The sequence below is a fragment of the Bicyclus anynana genome, chromosome Z, assembly GCF_947172395.1.
Source record: "Bicyclus anynana chromosome Z, ilBicAnyn1.1, whole genome shotgun sequence".
NCBI classification, from domain to species: Eukaryota; Metazoa; Arthropoda; class Insecta; order Lepidoptera; family Nymphalidae; genus Bicyclus; species Bicyclus anynana.
Window position 1 is genome coordinate 13,164,600 of NC_069110.1, and position 27,485 is coordinate 13,192,084.

At 37.5% G+C, this 27,485-nt stretch overlaps 1 protein-coding gene across 1 annotated transcript in view; it reads right to left on the bottom strand.

The window, feature by feature from the left end:
- Positions 1 to 1,735: 1,735 nt before the first annotated feature.
- The window catches only part of LOC112056258 (tetratricopeptide repeat protein 39B), a 40,304-nt gene continuing 14,554 nt past the window's right edge, over positions 1,736 to 27,485 (bottom strand). The window contains exons 4-14 of the mRNA XM_024096653.2: positions 26,346 to 26,447; positions 25,830 to 26,013; positions 23,710 to 23,867; positions 22,406 to 22,571; positions 21,215 to 21,376; positions 19,779 to 19,942; positions 18,706 to 18,864; positions 16,297 to 16,483; positions 15,055 to 15,251; positions 13,703 to 13,822; positions 1,736 to 12,152 (exon numbers count right to left, since the gene is read on the bottom strand). Coding sequence (XP_023952421.2) covers positions 11,171 to 12,152; positions 13,703 to 13,822; positions 15,055 to 15,251; positions 16,297 to 16,483; positions 18,706 to 18,864; positions 19,779 to 19,942; positions 21,215 to 21,376; positions 22,406 to 22,571; positions 23,710 to 23,867; positions 25,830 to 26,013; positions 26,346 to 26,447 — 2,581 coding nt within the window. The 3' untranslated portion in view covers positions 1,736 to 11,170. The remainder of the gene's footprint in view (positions 12,153 to 13,702; positions 13,823 to 15,054; positions 15,252 to 16,296; positions 16,484 to 18,705; positions 18,865 to 19,778; positions 19,943 to 21,214; positions 21,377 to 22,405; positions 22,572 to 23,709; positions 23,868 to 25,829; positions 26,014 to 26,345; positions 26,448 to 27,485) is intronic.

The window sequence follows — 27,485 nt, forward strand, 5'->3', positions numbered from 1 at the left end:
GAATATCATTGGAATTATTAATGGTGATTCAATAGAAAATTCAACACATTAGTACAACTGCCAAATGGTGACCCTAGCAGACTTTGAGCGCCATCTAATTACTGTATCACTATAATACTTATCTAAGACGACTTAAGGAACCTTTAACGTCTCAAAAGTTTTAAACGTACTTACTACTTTACACTATTTTACATAGATTGCGCTAATTAAATAGCAGTAATTACAAACACCATTCTCTTAAGTTTTACTTTTTATAATACTAAAACATAATCAAGCTTTTTGACAATGTTTATTTGTCTGTCCATCTGTCTGTCCGGGCTTATCTCTGTAACGCCTAAACCGATTTTGTTTGTGGAAAAGGAAATTACACTCGGGTGATGTCGTGAGCGTCTTCTAGTATGTATAATTAAAGACGTGGGTGCCGGTAATTATTCAAAATATTCGCCTCCAAGCCAAGCCTAGGATCTTGGTGGTACAACCTAATAATTTTTCAAATTGATGAAATAATAAGACGACAGTGGTTTTCTAGTTATTGTGGGGTGGAGCGTCATCTATGAATGTAATAATTAATTAAGTAGGTACCTAATACATTCGACAGAATATCAAGTTAACGTATTATAGATGGCGGTAGTAGTTTACGCGTACTAGTTTACATTGCTTTACATAGATGGCGCTGATTACAAACAACATTTTGTCGGATTTCAAAATAACTATGATATTTTATTTCATTAATTTGTCTATTTATCTGCCTGTCCAATCTTTGAAACGGCCGAACCGATTTTAACGGGACTTTGGTTTGAAAAAAAGTGAATTTCATGCGAATGAAGTCGTGGTCGTTTGTGGGCAATGTTCATACTAGTATAAACGTCTTTACATAGATGGCGCTAATTAAAAATAATAAAGTTACTAAAACAAAATCAAGCTTTTTACCTAATTGCAAGACTGCAAGAGGGGTTATGTTTTTATAAATCTTGCCTAAGCTTTAGCCAGCCCTGTGACTTGAAGCGCTATCGAAATCGATTCTCTATTAAGTAGCGTATTATCTAATTAGTAGTGTAGATTGCGCTAATTAAATACTAGTTACGAGAGCCGTGCTCGCCTAGTGGATTATGATCTCTGCCTCATAATACAGAAAAACACTATATAATGACATCTAAACGTGGCTTCTGGTGTTTTTCTGTATTCTGAGACCTCCTTCTGTAATCCGGGGGCCCCGAATCATTGATCCGCATAGTACTTAATCCCGTGGGAATACGGGGATAAAATAAAGCCTGTGTTACTCGCTAATGATGTAGTTTTCTGTTAGTCAAAAAAATCAAATCAGTCATGTAGTTTCGAATTTATTTGAAACAGAAAACTTTCTATTGTAATGTCCTGCTTGAACGATTCTTATGAAATTTTTATGTTCATTCAGTAAGTCTGAGAATCGGCTATTATCTATTTTTCACTTTGTTTGCAAATTTGAACTTTAATACTATACTATTAAGTGTTAGTGGAAAAGTTCCGGAAAGACAAAACAATAATTGACGTTAGTTAGGGGTAGGGTAGAGGTTGGGTAGTGGTAAGGTTGGTGTAGGGCATGGGTATGGTGGGAGTATTTTAGGGTAGGGTAGGGTTGGTATAGGGTGGGGAGTAGAATAGAATAGGGGTAGGGAATGAGTCAAAGCGAAGCTTGACCGGCTCCGCTAATTTAAATATATTTATGATGAATTGTGGAAGCAAAATATAAGACAACTACGAGTTCAATACATTTATTATATCTAATTAATAATACTTCTTCGACAATAAATATGTAAGTATAATGTACTCATTGCAGGATGGTACGGACAGCTTCCTAGCCCCTTATTCACAGATGCACCAGACTGCTAAATTAGTTTCTAGCGGAAAAAAGACGTTTTTGCGGAAAAATTCTGTTTCTGTGGAAAAGTTGGCGTATGAATGCTATGCTTCGCGGTGAGGCATCTAACTATAGCCTGGGAAATTCGTTCGTAACAATCCCGATGGTACGCGCGGGCCAGGAGGGGGGTAGCGATGCCCCAGTCCTTCCCTCTGCCCCGCGCGCCCTACTTCACAGCCGCGCAGTCCTTTCCTCCCGTCGCCCGTAAAGGGCCCCCTGTAGTCTGGGGGCCCCGTATCATTGATACGGCTGATACGACGATAGCTACGCCCCTGGCCTCAGACTAATTAGATAAAGACCTGTCTCGCAAGACATTATTTTTCTGTCAAAGTATATGATCTTATGCGATTATAAACACTGTCTCTATAGAATCGATGTTTCATAGTTTACAATCGTGTCCGTCGGTTAAAAACCTCCGTAAAAATACCTTTTTGTGTAGTTAAATGGTGTAAAAAACTAACAAAAACTGCTAGTTTAGTATAAGATATGTATGAAATCTAAGCTCGTTTTTCTTAGAAAATGGCAGAAAATTTTGTTCGTGAATTTGGGTGCGATACTAGTCCTTATGTATTTAGTCTGAGCCCCTGGCCAATGTGTTCTGGTAAGGATTCGAGGGTGCGCTCAGCTTGAGGGCCCCGGGCACTGCACCACCTTGCCCCTGGGTACCTACGTCATTGTTCGTCATACATTTTATGAGAAAATGGAGAATGTTCACTATTTTCAAATGTTAGCTTTCTATATTCTCCGTTGTAAATTAAAAAATCTTGTGAAAGAATTATTTCGATACGTTAATTAGTTCTCAAGATATGGAATTTTAAAGTGTGCGCGGCGACAGCCCGCGTTTAAAGTGCGTGACGTCATCGTACAACACTTGCACAGCCCGTTCAGGCAAATTCGTACTTCTGCCTTAGCTACTGACGAACTAATGGCTAGCCATTAGTCAAAGATTCAATGGGTTCGATTCCCACAACTGGAAAATATTTGTGTGATGAGCATGGGTGTTTTCCAGTGTCTGTGTGTATTTATACATTATATAAGTATTTATATGTAGTATATAATTGTATATTAATATTATAATATCAACTATCTAAGCACCCATAACACAAGCTACTCTGTATGTTTACTTTGGGGCTAGATAGTGATGTGTATTGTTTAAGTATATTTATATTTAAAAAAAAAAAGAGTAAATTAACATAAGGGCCATTAGTTCTTGAATTCGAAATTGCCTGAACGGGCCGGGCAAGTGTTGTACGATGACGTCACGTACAATATCGCAACTGTTTGCAGGAGTCGATATTTATGCGAACTTTGAATGCATGTAGAATCATAACCAGCGCCGGACCGAGGTAAATTTTAGAATGGAGCGAGATCCAATTATGGCGCCTTTCCTGTTTGCTCCTAACATTATATACTAGGGACGTTTGAAAAGTTCGTAACCTAACGTATATCGGAATGTCATACATTTTTAACCGACTTCAAAAAAAGGAGGAGGTTTCTCAATTCGACCGATCGATTTCAATTCGATTCAAGCCGTTTAAATCATAAAGATTATAACTGGATTTTCAGACACTTCTTTCAGATACGGCTTTAATTAACACAGCACTAACTTGGTACCGCCTTCAAACTGATCAGAAGGTAGCACATACGATGTTATGTTTCGCTTTTAATTTAATGGAAACTTTTTTATGATTTTGAGGTCGGTTGTTCTTTTTTATTATTTTTTTTAAATTACCCCCATTTTAAAGCTACATTATTCAATATATAGCTATATTAATAGAATAAAATTTTATGCATTCATTTGCATTCGTTACGTTCCCCACGCGATTCCGTCAAACAAATCGTGACTAGGTACTCGTATTTTTTAATATGAAAAAAAATCGAGTATCTTAATCTTAACTTAATCACTGCAATGAAGAACTTGAAGAAGAAAGGTTTAGCAAAAAAAAACATTTATGAAGTCATGTTAAAAACTGAAGGTGAATTAGGGCCTTCGTATATATCGTGAAAAAGTGAGTGACGAAATTCCAACATGGTCGTAACAGCGTCAAAAATGACCAGGGTAGCGATAGACCGTCAACGTCGACCTCTGACGAAAAAATTCAAAAAAATTGTGACGGATCATGTCTTATCGAAGAATAGCAGATGCCCGCGACTTCGTCCGCGTGAAAATCGATGTACATTTTTGAATTTTTTATATATAAAAAATACAAAATCAGATCCCCCCGGCCGAAGGCTGGTGTACAATAAAGTGCGTGTTTTTTGCGCTTGGGTAAAATGCCCAGCCATAGTCACAGTCGGAAGTCTTATTACAAACCCCCGGCCAAAGGCCGGAGTTGAATAAAGTTTGCGGTCGAAGGCCGGTGCAGAATAAAGTTTGCGGCCAAAGGCCGCGCGTTTTTTACGCTTGGGTAAAATGCCCAGCCACCACAGTCGAAAGCCCTATTACAAGCCGCGCGTTTTTTGCTATATATCCGATCTTAATGAAACAAAGCCTATATGTTGCCCTGGACTATGCTTAATCTATTTGTGAAATCCGCATCAAAGTCCGTTCAGTAGAATCAGAGAATAACGCGAACATACAGACAGAAGGACAGACAGACAGACAGACAAGAAAATTAAAAATAATGTTTTCGTATTCAATTGCTCATTTCTAATTGCCCTAACTTGATTTTAGTTAAATTTGGGCAAAGTACAGACACTCGATTTCTACTGTTTTATTATAGTATAGAAGATAGAATAGATAGATAGCTAGATAGCTGACACTATTTGCCAATAGTGTCAGCTATCTTCCTAAAAGTCAATCTATCTATGATATGCCTCTCAACAGAAGGCAAACATCACATAATCGCCTTGGCTTCTTTGAGTTGAACAAATACGCGATCGACTGCTTGGAGTTGTTTAAAGACTTTAAAGAAAAAAAATAGCTGGTATAGAAATGTTTCCAGGCCAACAAAATAAGTGTATTGAGCTCTAAATAAAGTTGAAAAATAAATTAACTAAAAAATTATAGCTTTGTAGTTTCCTGGTTTACTTAGGCTACGAACTTATGGAACGCGAAGATTTTGACCATACTCAGGTACACTACAGGTAAAGACTCTAGCTCACGTAGTGCCCGGGTGCAATCATTACCCTAGCGCCCCCTAGTACCTATAGAACCCGCGCGGCGAGTGGCGCTTGGGCGCCCCTGAGATCGCGACACCCGGGTGTAACGCACCCCCTGCACTATAAGTAAAGACTCTCTAGCTCACGCAGCGCCCGGGTGCAATCATCACCCTAGCGCCCTCTATTACCTGTATATACCCGGGTTATAATCAACGCACTCCCTGCACCATAGGTAAAGAAAGACGCCTCTATTAGAAGTAAACGCGCACGTCGCGTTCATCTCTTCGCTTTAAATATAGACGATCGAAAAGAATTTTTTTTTTTTTCGATCTTGTCTTTACCATTTCGGCGCCCCCTAGGATTTGGCGCCTGGAGCGACCGCTCCGTTCGCCGTATGGACGGTCCGGCCCTGATCATAACTATTTGGTATTTTTAAATAACACAAAAACGAGTGTATTTGTATATATAAAAGCTCTAAAGAAACAAAGTTTCAAGTGATTTTGCATACCTAGTAATATTCTCCATTGCTGCTGTACCCTGTCACCCATGCCATCCTACAATGAGCTACAAATAAACATTAAGATTATCATCTTAAAAATAGATAGAATGTTTGTTTTATATTTTTAAAAATCTTAGAATAGCTAAATGAACATAAATACAAATAATTTTTGTTTATATTTTGCGCCATGCAGTAATCCATAATGATTGATTGGTGACCTACCAATCAATCATTATGGATTCAATCATTATGAATTAATAATAATTATACCTTAAACCTGGTAACAAAAAAACAACGTCCATAATTAATTACAGTAGGTAAGTATCTATGGAAGAGCATAGACAAACTTTCACCTGAAAAAATACGTACGTTCATTTTATGAAGTACGTGGGTTACTTTCTTCATAAAATGAAGTACCCTCTATACGTGTCAGTAGCCAACATAAGGTTGTTGATCAGAGTATGCAATAGTAAGACAATTTAAACAAACTTGGAAAAAGTGCATTGGGTAAGCATTAACAAATCATTGTTTAGGGTTTGCAGAGCTTTAATGCATGTTTTTTTTTTTTTATTCTTTACAAGTTAGCTCTTGACTACAATCTGATGGTAAGTGATGATGCAGTCTAAGATGGAAGCGGGCTAACTTGTTAGGAGGAGGATGAAAATCCCTTTCGGTTTCTACACGGCATCGTACCGGAACGCTGAATCGCTTGGCGGTACGTCTTTGCCGGTAGGGTGGTAACTAGCCACGGCCGAAGCCTCCCACCAGCCAGACCTGGACAAATTAACAAAATCTCAATCTGCCCAGCCGGGGATCGAACCCAGGACCTCCGTTTTGTAAATCTACCGCGCTTACCACTGCGCCACGGAGGCAAATTGCATGTATGAAGTGCACGCCACTGATACGTACCTATTGCACAAAATGAAATAATAAGCCCAAAATGATAGTAATTAGCCACATAATACATATGTATACATAATTATTTAAACTTATAAATGCACCAATTAATTAATCATAATATAAAATATTGGACGTTTACACGACTGCAGTATAAGTTTTAAACTTATAATATAGTATATACCAGTGGTGTGCACAAGATTTTTAACTAGGGAATTCACTATAAGTAAAAGTCCTTGTCCAATGTATTCTGTGGTTAACATAGGTTTGTATTGAGTCCTTGGGGTAGGCATTGCATTTATACGCCACTGGTATATACGTATACTTATAATAATAGATGATATAAAATTTGAACAGGTTGTTATTTCGCGATAATAAACAACAGTAAGATAATATTATAAGATGTAAAATAGATCGAAATTTATATTTATAATATAGACACCTATCTAACATACAAAATTTACATATATTTTGTTAAAATGGTATAATTGATACCTACCGCCGTATGCTTTTTACGGCTTCGAATCATAAAAAGGAGTCTGAGAATTGAATTGAAATTTCATATTTTGTCATATGTATACTTAATGATAATTTTATACTATAGATCGGTTACAAGAAATCACCACAAAAAGTGATCCGAATAATAGGCAACACTGAGCGCACACATGCAGAATTTTGTCTTTAATTTCATTAATTTATATACATGTATATAGATTACACACTTCCTGAACACACAACTCGACATTGAAGACGATATTTAGGTATTATCTGTTTAAATAACGTTCACTGTTGTCCACAACCAACATTGAGTTGACTATAAATTTCCTTATTTGAGCGCCTCATTTTTCATGCGCTAGTACACATCTTACGGTATTTAATATCATTGTCTATACTAGACTCCGGCAAGTAAGTTGAACCAAAAAGACAGTTGTCTGGTACGTAATTTTAGATACAGTTTTAACACGTCAAAATATAAGTAAAAGTCAAAATATAATATTAGAATTACGTAAATAGCCGATGTTCTATAGATCGTACAAGATTGTCAGGACGATGCGATGTCGCGCTACTGGCTGCAGCGTAAAAGGCCGCTTCACGCGATGTCGCGTGGTGTAGCAATGAACGTTAGATTTGTATGGGCGTTCAAACAAAATTACTAATATTTGTTATTTGTGCGTTTATGTTTATAGTTTCTATATTAAAAAATGACACATTTAATGTAAAGAAGTTAAAACTGTATGAACTTTCATCTAATTATGTTAAAAGATTTTTAATAGATTTTGAAATTTTATAATCTTATTTATTTTGCAAATATCCAGACAATATTTGCTTTTTTAGGTATAAATAAGTTAACATTTACCCGAATGTATTATAAAAATAAAAATCAATATATTCAAACCTAGTCATCATCCCCATTTAATGTCACGCGAATGTAATAGTGTCAACATGTTGCTATGGTTACTCGTGACATCTACGTACGTCGCTAACACTGGAAAATGTGGTTCAACTTACAGGCCGGATACTATACTACTACTATAACTTAACATTTTCTATGTAAGAATGATTTTATATTTTTTCCGACTACGGTAAAGGGGTTATGATTTTAGTAATATGTATATTTGTTTGTTGTACCTATCTATATTCCTCCGTGATGGTGAAGCTATTCATTTGGTTCAGCGAATATGGGCCTGTAGCTATGCGGCACCTCAATTCTTTCTACAATAGCTAACGCTTCGAAAACGGAAAAAATATAGGAATGATTAATCACATGATATGTCGATATCAAATATCATTTCCATAGAATTTTTAATTTTTGAACCGTTTGCGATTGTAGAAAGAAAATCGACGTGCCACATGGCTACCGGCCAAGGTGTCATTCGATTGGTTATTATAGCCAGGGGTTGTTTATACATTATAAACAACTTCAACAACACGAGGAGTCTATTTTACTTTGTAAACCCAGATACTTAACATATTTTTTTAAACTTATGCCTAATTTTCCGTTACACTTGATAATAATAATTTCAGACATGCGAATTGTACCAATTTGTATACATTTATATCTACAATATAATTTGGTTTTAAAATACTTATTACTAAGTACACGTACACTTAAAGATAAGTTTGAGGCTTAGACTAATAACCTATAGACCCGCACCTAACAATTTTTCACCGTTAACGTAAGCCACTTCTGTGACTATGTGAGCGAAAGAGCTAACGTACATTTCGTCTTTTATGGAACTACTAGCTGACGCCGCGCTGTTTCACCCGCGTGGTTCCCGTTCCCATAGGAATATGGGGATAATATATAACCTATAGCCTTCCTCGATAAATGGCCTATCTAACAGTAAAAGAATTTTTCAAATCGGACCAGCAGTTCCTGAAATTAGCGCGTTCAATCAAACAAACAAACAAACAAACAAACAAACAAACAAACAAACTCTTCAGCTTTATTATATTAGTATAGATATAGATTTCTAAGTCATGTATAGAGAGCGTTTATCACTGGGATTCTTGATTTCGTTTGTTTAATTAAATTTTATGTTGTTATACTTAATTATTCCAAATCCAAATAAATAAAAAATAATTTCCCATAATTCTAGGGTTATATTATTTGACAAAACCTAATTATAAAATTTGGGCATTTATAATTACCTACGTTTTGTCAAAGAATACGTTCTAAAATGAATATTTTCGAATTAAATAATATTCATTTTGTAAATAGATCTTAAATTCTGTCCCTTATACATATTTTAGAGAAGTCGAGTACAGTTATCAAAAAAGGTTTCTATTACCTTAAGAATATGGCTTGTTTCCCTTTGAATATTATGTTATTGTTTTGCTAATTTTAAAATGCGACAATGTCAAAAAATGCAACGATGTCACTAATACATGAATAGTCGGTTATTTGAATCATGAAAACATGAAAAGTTGTTTTTTTTAGTTAATTAAATATTACTTATGCAATACAGTTCCTTTAAATGATCTAGTCAACTCCTTGACGTTATCATATCATCATAAGAAGGGAAATCGTACGAAACATCCTGTATATTATTAAAAAAACTTACGTTTACATTTCTAATAGTTACCCTTAAGATTCTTACATTAATACTTTTTTATTTAATTATAATTTTATTTAAATTATAAAATAAAATTTTATTTAATTATACACGTATAAAGATATAACACCGAGACGCATAAAATACATCTATATGAACTATGAGTACCTACATTGTTTTCCATATTACTTATCTTAAGTGACATTAGTATATACTATATAGTAGTGGTATTTAGTACGTTTATTATCGAAAAATCGACAATTAGCGTAATTACTTTAAATTAATCATATTAGATGATCGTATTAAGAAAAAATCACTGATACTTGGCGTAAAATAACATTGTCAAGGACATTTTGTTGAAACCACGTTAGGTGATCGCAAAAACGCAAATACTATGAAAAACTATGTAATAACATATACCTAATATTTTCAATTATACACACAGACAGATGAATGGAGTTTAATCTTTCAGATCGACTGTCTAAATAGGTGTATGTTGCCCCGCAGCATGCACTATACGTCTCAATACTCACCTGAAAAGTGAAAGGTGCGCAACCCAGGAGCAGCAGGCCGCGGCGTGCGAAGGAAGGTGAAAGGTGCGCAGAATAGGTTGCGCACAAAAATTTATATGAAAAATCGATTCTTAAAGAGTAAACTCCAATAATAATAATTTGATTGGAAGACCTTAGTCATTTTACAAAGCCCATATATCTACCATAAATGACTATGGTGGGAAGGTGATAAGTAACAAAGCTTTTTTTTTGACAGACCAATGATAATTAATCGTCGAAGTTACCGATCCAATTTCTTGTAGTTTACCTACCTTTCTTACTAGTATAGTCTAGTAGAGAAATGTGAAAACTCGATAGAAACGATATCTCATTACGTGGAGTAAAATTCTGAAGAAGATGTACTTTTTATCTTCTGCAAGCCAAAGTTTGAGTTTTATAACCAAAAACAAACGCAAAAAATTTGGTTTCATCTTTATAACAATAACTTTAAAACTGTAACTGATATTGTAAATCTGAAAAAGAGATCTTATAGGATTTTTTAAAATAAAATATCACTTTTCTACCAGATTGACACGAGCTACAAGTATATACGGACTGACAAATTAAGCTCTTATAAAATGACAAAGGTCATCACAAGTACTTAGACTATACTTAATTACACTATTATTATAACTTAATTATTATAACTTTATCGAATAAAGAAAGGAGGCCGACCATTTTAGGTTATGTAGATACTAGATTACGCACTGTGAATCAAAATAAGATGAAACCAGTTTAAAAAATATATTTATTAATATTAATAAATTGTGACAATGTCCAAATTAGTGTAAATTTGGACATTGCAGTTCATCTAAATGCGCCCAGCTATGTATGAAAACCGGTCGGCCTCCTTTTCGACTTTTGACCTTTATTTAGGCAGGTACCAGCGGCGAAGAGTCCATACAAGACGATACCCGTCGGGTTACCATTTAAAAATCCATAAATATTCATTATTGTAATGAATATTGTCTAAAGTATATTAGAAACCATGTCACGCGGTTACATTTTTGTTCTTTGTTGTATCAAACGTCCTTAACACGGGAATGCGAGTATGTATTTATACTTCGAAATCTGGTACGCCGAGGCCTGGGAAGAAGGCTGGGCAGATGAAGAATCGGGCGACGTTAAGTGCAACGCGACGAAAGCGGCGTTTGCCGCGAAGTATTCCTCAGGATTTCTTTTTCGGTACTCTGATGACGTCACTGGTCACAGCCGGCAGGACGTCGACATGGCTCGGCTCCGGATCCGCCGGAGAAATCAAATCCATCTCAATATCATCACTAATTAAACACGGCTGTTTCTTTGCACTCGAATCGCTGCTAGATGTAATCTCGTCAGATTGGCGAGTATCTGTAATACTCGTCGTTGACATTGGCGTAACTGTAGTGGTGCTTGGACCAGGAATGGGACTTTCAGTAGGCCATGTTACTGTCACTGTAATGACTGCGTCAGGTGATGTAATCGAACCGGGAATGGGGCTTTCTGTTACTGTCACTGTATAGACTGGGTTACGTGCTGAACTCGGACCGGGAATGGGGATTTCACTAGGCCTTGTTACTGTTACTGGAAAGACTGGGTCAGGTGCTGAACTCGGACCGGGAATGGGGCTTTCACTAGGCCTTGTTACTGTTACTGGAAGGTCAGGTGCTGAACTCGGACCGGGAATGGGGCTTTCACTAGGCCTTGTTACTGTTACTGGAAAGACTGGGTCAGGTGCTGAACTCGGACCGGGAATGGGGCTTTCACTAGGCCTTATTACTATTACTGGAAAGACTGGGTCAGGTGCTGAACTCGGACCGGGAATGGGGCTTTCACTAGGCCTTGTTACTGTTACTGGAAAGACTGGGTCAGGTGCTGAACTGGGGCCCGCTACGGGCTCATAACTCACGCTTGGCTCTTTGCGCTGGTTGTTTGCCGTCTGTTGGGCATTTGCTTTTGAAAAAGCATTTGAAATCGTGCTGGGCTTGATTGTCTTACTGGTACTCGCTTGTGGCTTGGCTCTCCTGGCTTCAATTATCTCCGCCCCAGTGACAGTAAGCCCTTCAGTTACCCTTTTTGGTACATCACTGATACCTGCGCTTATGTACTCCAGTTTAGAATGTATCCGGAAATGCAGCCGTGCCTCGAGCTGATAGCCAGAGAACTTCTTTCTGGAAAGATAGAAAGATTTTTATAGTATAGATATTCTATTTTATGACGAAGATGAGATTATAAGACAACCGTGTTTTTATGTGAAAATTGAAGGAAAGTCAGCAAAAAAGTAACGCGTTTTTAAATTATTAGAATTACTAACGGACGACCGCGACTTTGTCCTCGTGAAACCCTACCCCTACCCTAAGTATCCTATGTCCGTCTCCTGGTTTCAAGCTACCTCTTTACTGATTTCTAGCCACATCAGTCTATCCGTTCTTGAGTTATAAATAGTGTAACTAACACGACTTCCTCTTATAAAGTGTCCCGTAAAGAGTACAACATACAGGGTGATAGCTAACATCAAGGTCTACACAAAAATCACTACCTTCAGTGAAATTTAGCTGTACTTTGTGCTGGAAAATTACTTAAACAGTACAAGGAAGGACATAATTGCACTGAACATAGGAATTTTTGTATTTTGTACAAATTTTTTTTTTTTTTTTTTATTTATTTATACTTTATTGCACAAAACAAAAACAATAACAAAGAAAACAAAGGAAAACATAGAAAACAAGTATGTGCAAAGGCGGTCTTATTGCTTATAGCAACTTCAAAATCCGTAAAATATCGGCTAACATACATTGCGTTATTTTAGTAGGCCTTGATGTCAGCTATCACTCTGTAGATTATGTTGTACTCTTTACGGGACATCCTGTATATATAGATACAAGAGGATGCGTATGACATTGAAACCTGGTATGGATCGCTGGATGTAGGTGGCTCAGTAGTCCTGTCAGTCCTGCAGCAGACGTCCATCGTCTGACATGATGATGATGATGATGATGATGATAATGATGATGATGACTTTTGAAGCTCCTTCAATATCACACACATACACCAGGCTTTGTCTCATTTATTGATAAGTTGTCATTTATCATCATTATGCCATAATTATAAAAAAGATCACCTATCTATACTTATAATAAATCTGTAGAGAGGTCAATTCTGTACATGAAATATATTTCCAAAATAACTATCAGGGGGTGATTAGTGGTCGATACTGATGATAAAAATGCAATCAGTAAAATTTTTGTCTGTCTGTCTGTATGTTCTTTATAGAAACAAAAACTACTCGACGGATTTTAACGAAACTTGGTACAATTATTCTTCATATTCCTGGGCAGGTTAAAGTATACTTTTCATTACGCTACCGTCAATAGGAGCAGAACAGTGAAGGCAAATGTTGAGAAAACGGAAGAAGTTACTCCGTTTTTTAGGCTTCCGTCGCCGTCGCATGGTCCCTACCGTAGGGGTAGAAGGAGTAGGGTTGGGGTAGGGTAGGGGTAGCGCTAGTCTATAATAAGATCTATAATTAGATCCATTTCATGAAAGAAGTCCCAAAACTAAAACCTGAACTAAAATTGAAAGCGGCTCATACAAGTGATAATAAGAACGACATTACCAAATGACAATGAGACGTCCTTAAGACATTAGCGCCGCGTCTGAGGGACTTCTTTTATGAAAAGGACTGTACATATTTACGTCAAGACGTTACAGCATTACGTACCTGGCCTTCTGTAGCAATGTAACAGCGAGGATTGGGTCTCCGAATTGGTAGTGACACGACGCTATCTCCACTAGAGCGTATGGCACAAGGAATTTGTTCTCCTGGATTTTATCCTTCAATCTGAAATAAATAAATGCATTATAATTATCTTCCTATTTTAATGGCCAAGCTTCATCATCATCATCATCATTGTCAGTCGATGGACGTCCACTGCTGGACATAGGCCTCTTGTATGGACTTCCAAACAAAACGGTCTCGAGCCGCCAGCTTCCAGCGGCTCCCTGCAACCCGCTTGATGTCTTCGGTCCACCTAGTGGGGGGGTCGACCAACACTGCGCTTTCCGGTGCGTGGTCACCATTCCAGCGCCTTGGGACCCCAACGTTCATCGGCTCTTCGAACTATGTGGCCTGCCCACTGCCACTTCAGCTTCGCGACTCGCTGAGCTATATCAGTGACTTTAGTTTGTCTGCGGATCTCCTCATTTCTGATTCGATCACGCAGAGAACGAGTGACTTTGAGCCTTCTTATAAGGCCCATAGTTAGCGACCAAGTCTCGGATCCGTAAGTCATCATGGTCAAGCTTAAAATTCAATAATTCAAAATTCATGTACTTGAAATATGCTTAGTTTACAAGCATTTTTGAAACGCCAAGTAAAGATCAAATCGATATATGTATACAGGGTGCTCGGATGTATTTCACATAACTTCAAAAAATAACACCTTTTTATATTTTCATACAAAGCAATCCAAATAATTCCGACTATCCATGTAACACACGCTGTTTTCTACCCTTGTATTTTAAAATACGTAAAACTTGGCTACGTCATAATTATAAATATTTTAAGATTTATTTACAAAAGAAATATTATTAACACCGAAAATATTAATTTTAGAACACACGTTCCTTGAACATTTTCAATTAATTTTCGGTAAAGAAAAGCCCAAGAGTTATGGGAAATACTCCCCAGCTGCTCCTGTATAATCCTATTCTACTAATATTATTAACGCGAAGGTTTGTATGGATGTTTGGATGTAATTTGGAATGGAAATAGATTTTACTCTGGATTAACACATAGGCTTCTTTTTATCCCGAAAAATTCATGGCTTCCCGAGATTTGCGAAAACTGATGATTTTGATGATATGAATGTTTGTTTCTCTTTCACTCCTCAACTACAGAACCGAATTAGCTGAAATTTGGTATTAAGATATATTATAGCCTGGATTAACACATAGACTATTTATCCCGGTAAAATCCATGGTTTCCGAGGGATTTGTGAAAAACTAAATTCCACGCGGACGAAGTCCCAGCGTTCGCTAGTAGGTTAATAAAATAAAGAGTTTTGTACATACCGCAAAACTAATTCGAGATGCTGCAGGCCTAGACGAGGCAACGCCATTGCAGTCAGCAGGCTTCCACGCAGAAATTCTGCCAGAGCCAGATCATCCTCATCATACTCTGGTTCTGTCCCTTCCTGCACTGCTGCTCTGTTTCGAGTTTCTCGCATTTCTATGGACTTTCTTATCTTGAAAGTGGTTCTTTCTATAATCTGAAAATAGCCATTTAATGAGTTGATAATAGCAACAACTTAAACAAAAATTTCGTCTGATAAACCTTGTTATAGTGTAAAGTTCCACTTCATCATTATCAGTCGATGGACGTCCACTGCTGGACGTAGGCCTCTAGTATAGACTTCCAAAAACCACCGTCTCAAGCCACCACCCAGCTCCAGGTAATGCGCTTTATATCCTCATCTAGTGGGAGGTCGACCAACACTGCGCATTCCTGTGCGGGGTTGTTATTCCAGCACCTTGTGACCTCATTGTCAAACGTGGAAATGAAATGTATTACATGACCGGCTACCTATTGTTAAATGGTGATAAACTAAAAAAGGAAAAACCTGGCTAAGTTTGTTGTGGGCTCATTTCGAACCAATACGCGTTTAGAACTCTCGTATCTTTAATTTTAAGTTTTCGACTAATTTTTCATTACCTTATATCTTACAATATTATTACCTGACGTTTCGAAAGTGCTCGTAAATTAAGCCTAATTGAAATAAATGAATATTGAGTATTGACTATGTGCCCTGCCCTGCTTGAGCTATGTCGATGTCTTTGGTTCTTCTGCTTATATCCACATTTCTGATTCAATCACACAGAAACTCCAAGAATATCTCGCTCCATCGCCCGCTGAGTGAATCTGAGGCTTATGCCCATAGTTAGCGACCAAGTTTATGATAGCAATATGCACTATTTGCAGCTCGAGTCTCCTCTTAGAATGAGAGGAGTTAGGCCAATAGTCCACCACGCTGCACATCCCAATGCACGTCCCAATGCGGATTGGCAGACTTCACACACGCAGGGAATCAAAAAACTTCTCTGGTATGCAGGTTTCCTCACGATGTTTTTCTTCACCGTTTGAAACACGTGATATTTAGTTCTTTTTTAGTTCACACAACTGAAAAGTTGGAGGAGAACCGGATTCGAACTTACAGCAGAGGCAGATGTGATATCCATTGGGCTATCACGGCTCACAATACATAATACACATTCAAATTTCTCTCACAGAGCGAGAGAAATCTGAGTATTTAATACCTTCAACATTGAATCGGCTTGACCACCTTCGGCTGCCAGTGCCGGGAAGATGTTCCACAAGCACAATAATTCTATCCCGGGGAGAATTAAGTATCCTCGCTTGATCCAGCGTTCGCAACGCTGAACTACGAACTTCTCCATTGGCAAAGACCGGCCTAGCAGCCGTTGTCTATAGTTTGCGGCATTCCTGTAATCAATACACGGGTAATCATTACTCGACTCTCAAACAGCGAATTACATTTTCTGTATATTGCATTAAGTAAAGCTACAGTGCTGTGACATCGTTCGTTTCCACAATTTCGTTGTTAGAGACATTTTAATTTGAGCGTTAACACCAATGGGGATGATGACTAGGTTTGAATATATTAACTTTTATGGGTAAATAGGGTCAATTTTAACTATCTTATACATAAAAAGCAAAGATTGTCTGGATATTTGCAAAATAAATGAGATTCTAAAATTTCAAAACCTATTAAAAATATTCTATCGTAATTAGATGAAAATTCATACAGTTTTAGCTTCCTTACAGTAAATGTGACATTTTTTAAATATATGAGATATAAACATAAACGCACAAATAACAAAGATATTAGTAATTTTGTTTGAACGCACATACAAATCTAACGATCATTACATTGCCTACGACGTCATTAGTTCGTGCCATTTTGTACGGGGCGTTTTTCAGTGATCCGCGGCAGCGCCGCAAATCTGACTCTTTAAATCCCTGTAGCTCCGAAAGTAATGATCGCAGATACCCTGTTACTTTTACAAAATTGCTTTACTATTAGCATACTCTTAATTTATATACAATTTAAAAAACTGTCATCATCCCTATTAAGTTTGATTTAATTAATTAATTGCTGTTGACTTTTTAATTACTCTTTTTTAATTACTTTAAATACACCTTGTCCGTCTATAAGCCACCGCGACATTTATGTGTCCAATATAAAGGTCGCCATTGACGGTCAATTATTCTCACGTTTCTGAAAAGCACACGGCAGTACCGACGCGGCACACTATACAAGTCATGTACGCAGTGACCAACACACGATCTTGTGTATCTTCAATACACGAGTCGGCGGTACTAACTTTGTGGTCTTTTGCGGTATGCACGCTATAAAGCTTTTAACAATTGCCAACACTACGGGTAGTATTGCCAACCTTAAAAATAAAATAAAATTTAAAGAAAATAGGTTAAAGTGAATGATCTCAAAGACTCCAACGTGACCGCGCGAGGTAGGTAGGTGTTGTTTGAAAATACAGGATGTTTTAAAATCATCATAATTTTTTAAAGTTTGTTACACTTGTACCCCTTAAATTGTACTTTGTTTTTTTTTATAATAACACCAATGGATAATAGACATTGGGTACAATAAGTGGGATTTCGGTTGTAGACGAAAAAAATTGCTCGGTGTATTGTTAATTTGTGTATTCTCAACAAAATAAATGAATTAACGAATGAATGTTGTCGCCGCTTTGCTTTTTAACGACTTGCGGTAGGCTTCAGTGTGCTCGTGGCGTTCGAGCCGTCTACATCTCTTATTGTGTAATTCTTCATGGGTTACTTGGGATAGGCAGGGAGAGAGACTTGAGTGGAAAAGGGGAGTGTTTGTTAACAGTCAAAGGATCCTTTAACCCTACACACATCGTTCACAAGTGCGTGACTTCACTCAAGGTCATTCTCTGCCATTCTAGGGCCTTATTTTGGTTACAGTTTGATTTGTTAATTAAGTTTTTCCTGACAAATGTTGTGAATCCATAACCTTTGTTCGACATTAGTTTTCTTATTTTTGTGATCACCTTTGAGTCTGCTAAAAAATGATGATGATTTATTTATTGATTTAAGTTACATTTCCATTATTTAACACATGTCATAGATAAAATGTCATAATTATTACAAATGGAACACTGAGGGTGTTGTAACTACAAAGTAAAACTTAACTTAACTAAACTTAACATCAGATAAGATAAGTAGAAAGTAATTAATTTTATAATATACTTTTTCAAGCAAAAAGTTTTTTAATGTTAATAAAAACTCATTAATGTTTTCCTTTTCCTTAATGTTTTGCGGTAATTTATTATATTTGTTTATGCACATTTTGTGCGGGCCAGTACTGTGCATTTTTAAATTTGACTTTGGCTGTACTAAGTTCAATTTACGCGCGCTCCGTAATTTATTTTTTCGTGGCAATTCATTTAATTTTTGAAAAAAATCTGGATTTTTCCCTACGAATTTGCATGTTTCTAAGATATATAGACTTGGTAGGGTAACAACTTTTAATGATTTAAGTGGGGTACACAAGTTTCAGTTTTTTTAACGTTTTTTATAAAGCGAATACATTTCTTTTGTAGGGTGAATACTTAGTTGTTGTGCATCTGTGCTATTGACTCATATCATGATGAACTTACCTCAAAAGTGCGTCGACGGCATTGCGTTCGTCCGGAGTCTCCGGCTCGGTTTGTATTAGCATGGCAGCTTGGGTGTACATATAAATGGTCCGTGACCATTTGCTCTCTTGTTCGAGAAGTGCTGCATATTCTGCTGCGTTTGTCCATTGTCTGAGCATCCTACAAAATATTTGGAGACAGTTAGCCCTTGATTACAATCTCACCTGATAGTAAGTGATGATACAGTCTAAGATGGAAGCGGGCTGACTTGTTAGGAGGAGGGTGAAAACCCAACACCCCTTTCGGTTTCTACCGGAACGCTAAATCGCTTAGCGGTTCGATTTTTTTTTAAATATGAAATCTTATTTTAATGACTTCAATAGGGATGATGACAGTTTTTTAAATTGTATAAAAATTAAGAGTATGCTAATAGTAAAGCAATTTTGTAAAAGTAACAGGGTACCTGCGATCATTACTTTCGGAGCTTTAAAGGATTTAAAGGGTCAAACTTGCGGAGTTGCCGCAAACCTGACCGAAATGGTACGAACTAATGACGTCGTAGGTACATAATGATCGTTAGATTTGTATGTGCGTTTAAACAAAATTACTAATATCTTTGTTATTTGTGCGTTTATGTTTATAGTTCCTTTATTAAAAAAATGTCACATTTAATGTATGGAAGCTAAAACTGTATGAAATTATCTAATTACGATAAAATATTTTTAATAGATTTATTAAGTTATTTATATTGCAAATATCCAGTCAAATTTTGATTATTATGTATAAATTAGTTAAAATTAGCCTTATTTACCCGAATGTATCATAAAAATCAATATATTCAAACCTAGTCATCATCCCCATTTGAAAAAACAAATTGTTCCTAATATACCTAATTCAAATATAATTCCATAATACACAACTATGTAAATATGTAAGTACAATACGCAGCAGAAATAGCTGAAACCGGTACCTCAAGTATGTTTCTCTGACAGAGAGTTACATATTTGTACCTTTTACCGTGGAGACCCTTGGGCCATGGAGTCGCAGTGCCAAAAAAAATCACGGAATCATTCTAGTCGAGACAAAGAACTTACGCAAATGCCCAGACGAGCTCCCAGTAGGCCAGATGCTTAATCTGTGGCCATAAATCCTGCATGCGGCATGTCTTCTGATATGTTCCTATAGCTCCCAAAGTTTGCCCACGGAGCAATTGCAGCCTAGCTTTGAACATCAGGAACCAAATGCTGTCGGGGTATTTCTGGAAAAATACGTTATTTAAAAAAAACTGTAAACTTTATGTATCTATACTAATATTATAAAGCTGAAGAGTTTGTTTGTTTGTTTGATTGAACGCGGTAATCTCAGGAACTACTGGTCCGTATTGAAAAAATCTTTCAGTATTAGAAAGCCTATTTATCGAGGAAGGCTATAGGCTATATATTATCCCCGTATTCCTACGGGAACGAGAACCACGCGGGTGAAACCGCGCGGCGTCAGCTAGTGAGTTATATTGGTCTTATGAATTACTAGCCGACGCCCGCGACTTCGTCCGCGTGTTAATCAGTTTTTCAAAAATCGCACGGAAACCATGCATTTTCCGGGACGGAAATTAGCCTATGTATTAATCCAAAGTGTAATCTATTTCCATTTCAAATTTCAGCCAAATCGCTTCAGTAGCCGCAGCGTAAAGGAGGAACAAACATACACACCCACTTACACACAAACTTTCGCCTTTATAATATTAGTGATTAAATGGTAAAGTTTGGGTGGTCGTAGGGGTAATCTCTGGATCTACAGAACCGATTTTAAAAATTCTTTCAACGATAGAAAGCTACGTTATTTGCGAGTGTCATAGACTATGTTTTTACTCCGTGTTCTTACGGGAACAGGAACTATGTGGGAGAAACTGCGGGCCGTCTATTAGCGGCATTTTTTCGTCTTTTAAAAAATTTGTATTATCTCCGAAACTATATGACTAATTAACATACTTCAAAAGGCAAATCTTATCTCTATAATATACTCTTGATTAATAAGTAATTCATTTTGATAAGGATTTAAGTTTAGTTGTATAAATAATGACGTAAAGCTTAGTATTTGATTTAATTAATTTATTAAAGTACAATGATATAGTACAGATTTTTTTGTACAAAATGATGTGTTCTGCAAAGTTGTAGTACATTATTTTATTCTAACATCAATAGTTTTTGCAGCACACGCCATGTAAACAAAACATTGGGTTACATTATTGGAGTTTCAGGAAGGATCCTTATTTTTTTTGAAAATATAATGTAAAGCCTTCAAATAAATAAATAAATAATAAATGGGCTATCTATCACTGAAAGTATTTTTCAAATCGGACCGGATGAGATTAGCGCGTTCAACCAAACAAACAAACAAACTCTTCAGCTTTATAATATTAGTATAGATACCATTCTCGTCAAGACTTCTGATAATTTCACAAGTAAGTTTTGGATGACCTAAACACTAATTCAAACATCCTAATTATAGTGAATATAGTCTATTTACTTACTTTAAGGGATTTTGAAATTATCTTTTCAGCAGCATCAAAATCCGGTGGAATGGCCGCGAAGTGCCCGATTACGAGGAAGTACACCAGGAGCGTTAGTTCACACAAAACTGAACGTAATCCCGCTGACTGTGCTGCCTTCATAAGTTCCATTTTTCCTTGCTCCTGAAAAAAAAATCATTAATTAATCCACATACATCTTGATCACGAGTTTCCTCTCATAATGAGAGGGTTTAAAATTTAGGAAAATAGTCCACAACGCTGTCTGAGACACGTGATATTCATTCATCATTATCAGTCGATGGACGTCTGCAGGGACTTCCAAACATCACGATACTGAGCCGCCTGCATCCAGCGAATCCCTGCGACTCGCTTGATGTCGTCAGTCCACCTGGTGGCGGGTCGACCAACACATTTAATTTTAGTTTTTTAAATGCGCATAAATAATGAGAGATTCATGCCCCGGAACGGATTTGAACCAAAACTTTCCGAATCGTAGGTAGAAGTCATTCACTGGGCCATCACGGCTTAATTTTTTTATAGCAATAGGGGCACTTTTGGGGGAAATGGGGAAAAAAATGCAAACTGGATATGTCTAATATTAACGGGCCCCACACTAGTAAATCTGGTATAGTGAGGGTACACGAAACTGACGTGTAATGACTTTCTACTAATATTAAGTATTAAATTTTCCCAAGTACGAGTACCAACTTGAATTAACTTGAAACTATTTCGACAGAGCTGCCATCCATCCCAACCAACTAGTGGTTGAGGCCTGCAACTACACTGCCAACCTTAACGCTAACTTCAAGCGTCCTAAAAACGTCCTTTACGATCCAGACGATGACATGACAACCGACAATGCTTCCCGGGCAACACAAACACAAGCTACACAGCGTCTTCGCCGGCGAGGTCCCTGATACCTAACGTCACCCGGACGTGGGTTCTTAAACTCACGAACTTGGGGGCGTCCGGACTGATTCACTCAGGCCCCGGTTTATCCCTTTCCGGACGGCCTTCAAAGCTGAGGTCCGAGTCTTATAGGAGACGTCCTCGTTCTTTTTTTCAGCCTTCGGGTCTCATCACGCGATGCTTCTGCGCTCGCCCAAACCCCGAGGATCATCGTAGTGGTCTCGTAGGGAGCCAACCGCATTTACTCAACAGGAAAAAAAGGAAGGGGTAGTTGATTCTTACCTTATCAGCAGAAAAGCCAACAAATTGCAGCACGGCTACAATGCGTGGGGGCAACATTGCTATCATTACGTTGAAGGTGGCAAGCCCAAGGCGGACTCCGCTCTCAAAGTGCGCGCGCGATTGTTCATTCTCCCAAGTTTTCTTTGCCAATATCTTCGCACATATTCTGGGGAAACCGAAGAATGTTATGTAAAGTCTAGTAGAATTAGTACGGCATCAAATAAAGTAGTTTATCATCATCATCATTATTAACTTATATTCGGCTCACTGCTGAGCTCGAGTCTCCTTTCAGAATGAGAGGGGTTAGGCCAATAGTCCGCCATGCTGACCCAAAGCAGATTGACAGACTTCAAATACTCAACGAATTAATGAGATACGTGATATTTAAAATGCACACAACTGAAAAGTCGGAGGTGCATGCCCCGGACCGGATTCGAACCTACACCCTCCGGAATCGGAGACAGAGGTCGTATCCACTGGGCTCTTATAAGGTTTATAAGGTTCCGTAGTTTGTTACCCTTAAAAAAGAAACCTTGGCTGAGTATAGTATAGTAGTATAGTATGGATGCATCAATTGGACGATGATGATAAAACCCTATGGACTAAAATTACATTTACGGATTGTTCTATCTGCGTTACTTCAAGAAGGGTAGGTAGTAAGTACCACAGTATAACTTATTTTCTTCAGTTCAGCTATATCTGATCCTAGCCCCACTCAATCAAAAACTAAAGAGCGTCTAAATCAGAGTTCCCTAAACTTTTATGTGTCGTATACCCCTTGCCATGTTTTTCCTTGTTGGGTAGACCCCCTACTTACCTGTTATTGATTTCCAGTAAATTTCCAACTGTAGTGAAGTTTAGTGTTAAAAACTTAAAGTAAAAACACAGGTTAATTTAAACATTTATTAATTGAATTTAAATTAAAACTGCTCACAATCAAATTTTGTATGTGTTATGTTATACGTAACATTAAATAAACTATAAATAAAATAACATAAGCAATAAGTCAATATTTTTAGTGAGAAGGATGATTCTGATGCTCTAATAATAACAGATATAAGATAGTATGATGTAAGTAAAAAGGTATTATCAGTGTATGTGTTAAGATCCACTATCGTGGCCCATTTTCATTTCATGAACCCCCAATTTTTTTTTCGCTGACGTAGACCTCTTGCAGGATGTCATAGACCCCTAGGGGTCGATATAGACCACTTTGGGAATCACTGGTCTAATTCAACGCTTACGAACTACTTAGTATATTTGAACACAAAAACAAAAATCATTGCAACCGGAACAACACATACCCGTATTGGCTGTAGGAAGCCTTAACTCGTAGTGAGGCTCGGAGTAACCCTGTCATGTCCTCATTTTCTATTATACCCAGACAAGCCATCAGCAACCACGCTTCTGCGTGTACTAACTCTGCGTGAGCTTCAACTTCCGAGTAGCTACCGTAGTTGGGCTAAAACATTACCATTAATTATTATTACTAGCCCATTCGATCATCATCTACATCATCATATCAGCCGATGGACGTCCACCGCAGGACATAGGCCTTTTGTAGAGACTTCCAAACATCAAGGTCCTGAGCCACCTACATCCAGCGAATACCAGCGACACGCTTGATGTTGTCAGTCCACCTGGTGGGGGGTCGACCAACACTGTGTTTTAGTGCAGGGTCGCCATTCCAGCACTTTGGGACCCCAAAAGCCATCGGCTCTTCGAACTATGTGCTCCGCCCATTACCACTTCAGCTTCGCGACTCGTTGATCTATGTCGGTGACTGCTTCTTCTGCGTATCTCCTCATTTCTGATTCGAACACGCAGAGATACTCCGAGCATAGATCGTTCATCGTTCCATCACCCGCTGTGTGATTCTGAGACTTGTTACGAGGCCCGTAGTTAGCGACCAAGTCTCGAAATGATAGGTCATCACTGGCAACACGCACTATTCGAAGACTTTTGTTTCAGGCACTGAGGGATTTCGGACCATTTTGATGGTCCTCCCTAATTCCTTCTTTTCTACTACTTAAAGGAGTTGGAGGATGGGTTACGGAGCTCAGCACGCGACTCTAATGATGGTTGACTCTCTAACTAAAGTTTAAAAAGTCATAAATATTAAATTTTTTTGAAAATTCATCAATTAATTTGTGAAACATAATGACAGAAATAATTTTTTCAACAATGTTAAACTTATCCCGGTTTCAATAAACGTTTTTTCTTAAACGAACGCTAAATTCCTTTTTTTTCTAATTAGTTTATGTTTTAAATAGGGATAAAACCAACAACAAACATCATTAATCATGAACAAAAGTATTATTTAATTACTAAACTATAAATTGTAGACTTTTTTGAATTCAAAAATTAATAACTCCCAAACTAAATAACTTTTATAAATTGTTTTGACACGATATTATTAAATAAGGCTTCAAGAAAAACTAGGTTTTTAGAATAGGTGAATATTTTTTCATGTTCATTTTTATAAAAACAGAGCATCGCAAAAATATAATTTTACAAGTCACTAACTCTTTGAGAAATCAAAGAAAATATTTTTTGTCGGTTTATTTTGCAATGTCTTGAAATTATTCTGTATTTTTTTTCGGATTTTTAAATCAATATTTAGTATTCAAAAAAATAAAAATTTCTGAGTAATAACCTTCGCAGCGGTGAAATGCCCATGTTTCATTTCACCTGGGCTTGGCTTTTTTTTAAAGCATTTTTGTTTCCTTTGTAAGAGATCTTGTACCTTTCATTTAGGCCCTCAACTAATTTTGATACAGAGGCCCCTTCAAGGCACGTACGCCACAAGCTTGAAGCTTCTAGTCAGCACCGGCCCGAAGTAAATTTTAAAATGGAGAGAGATCCAGTTATGGCGCCTCTCCTGTTTGCTCCTAATAATATGGAGATACCTATACCAAATTCTGAGTGTAAAGTAAGAATGGAACGCGAAGATCTCGACCATACTTTGGGGTGACCAATTGAATATCAGGCAAATACCGTCTACGGTTGACTACGATTATTATTTACGCGCTCTCTAGGATTTGGCGCCTGGAGCGACTGCTCCGTTCGCCGTATGGACGGGCCGTATGCTTGTAGTACCCAGACTAAATACATAAGGACTAGTATCGCACCCAAATTCACGAACAAAATTTTCTGCCATTTTCTAAGGAAAACTAGCTTAGATTTCATACATATTTTAAACTAAACTAGCAGTTTTTGTTCGTTTTTTACACCATAGAACTACATAAAAAGATATTTTTATGGAGGTTTTTAACCGACGGACACGATTTTAAACTATGAAACATCGATTCTTTAGAGACAGTGTTTAAAATCGCATAAGATCGTTGATCATATACGTTGACAGAAAAATAATGTCTAGCGAGGCAGGTCTATATCTAATTAGTCTGAGTTGTAGTGTACTTACCGTTTTTATGATGGCGCCGATAGACTGGACGAGTGTGTAGCTCTTGCGCTGCTGAGCGCAAAGCGTCAATGTTTGAGCCAATGCATCCTTCGCTCGTTGTATTTGGCCTGGTTCTAGCGTGAGAACAGCAGGTATGAACTCCAAAATAGTCGCGCCGTGAGCGTGGTACAATGAAGTTTCCTGCCTGCGAGTAAATTTTTTTTTTATTTGATGACTATTTTTGCCTTTTTCTCCCGATTCTTTGACTACAATCTCACTTGATTTTTACACGACATCGTACCAGAACGCTAAATCGCTTGGCGGTACGTCTTTTTTGGTAGGGTGATAACTATCTACGGTCGAAGCCTCCCACCAGCCAGACATGGACCAATCAAGAAAACCTCAATCAGCCCAGCCGGGGATCGAACCCAGGACCTCCGTCTTGTAAATCCACCGCGCATACCACTGCGCCACAGAGGCCGTCAAAATCTATATCTATATAAATTGAATGAATTAATATATTGTAAGAAAACTCACCATGGAGTCATAATATCTATAGCCCTGTCCAGTTGATTGTTAAAAAAAAGCGTGATTGCTCGTTCGCATTCAGCCAAAGCCATGTTTAAGTCCATGTCTTGTCTGCAAAGAAAACATTCTTCAACGTCAAAAATCTAAATTAATTTCTTTCAAGAAATTCTATCATTCATTACTAGCGGACGCCAGAGATTATGTCCGAATAAAAATAGGTACATTTCTTCCCCTATTTCAAACCATGTTTTGTATTTACCCATCAGTCCATTAACCTTTCATCATATCAGCCGATGGACGTCCACTGCAGGACATAGGCCTTTTGTAGGGACTTCCAACATCACGAATCTGAGCCTCCATCCAGCGAATCCCTGCGACTCGCTTGATGTCCTCAGTCCGCCTGGTGGGGGGTCGCCATTCCAGCACTTTGGGAAACCAACGTCCATCGGCTCTTCGATTTATGTGCCCCGCCCATTGCCACTTCAGCTTCGCGCAGCTTTAGCGCGGTGCGGATGTTGGATCCGGATGTTGCGGATTGGCGGCGCTTTTATTTGAAATGCACCCCCATGATATGGGTATCAAACGTGTTTTTTTTTTTTAAATATTCATATTATTTACCGCTATAGGGATATAATGATATAATGATACGAATAATAAGATTTTATATTACTTGTTGCGTTACATCACCTCTGGTATTTCAAAGTGATAAAAGTACACTTGGAAATAAAATTTCAAATGTAAAGGTTTTTTCTCCAGTTACTTCACATGATGCTTTAAATTCTCTGTGGTTTAAAACGAACGTGTCTGGTCTACGTCGTTATCTTCATTAACAAAGGTTTCCCACGTTTACAGGGCCCAATTACGAAGCACTGTATTTATACTCCTATTTCACATTTATAGCAAAAAAATAGTCAGTACACAAGCAACTGTGGTCAAGCAATGTGCACTTCATAGATGCAAAATGCACTGCATACCGTAAGGACAATATAAACCTATGACCTTGGACAATATATATATATTTTTTAATTTCAAATTGTACCAACTAAATTATTTACACCAACTAAAACAATAATATTTACCTAACTAAATTCATCATCAACATCATTATCAACCCTCTCAGAATGAGAGGGGTTAGGCCAATAGTCCACC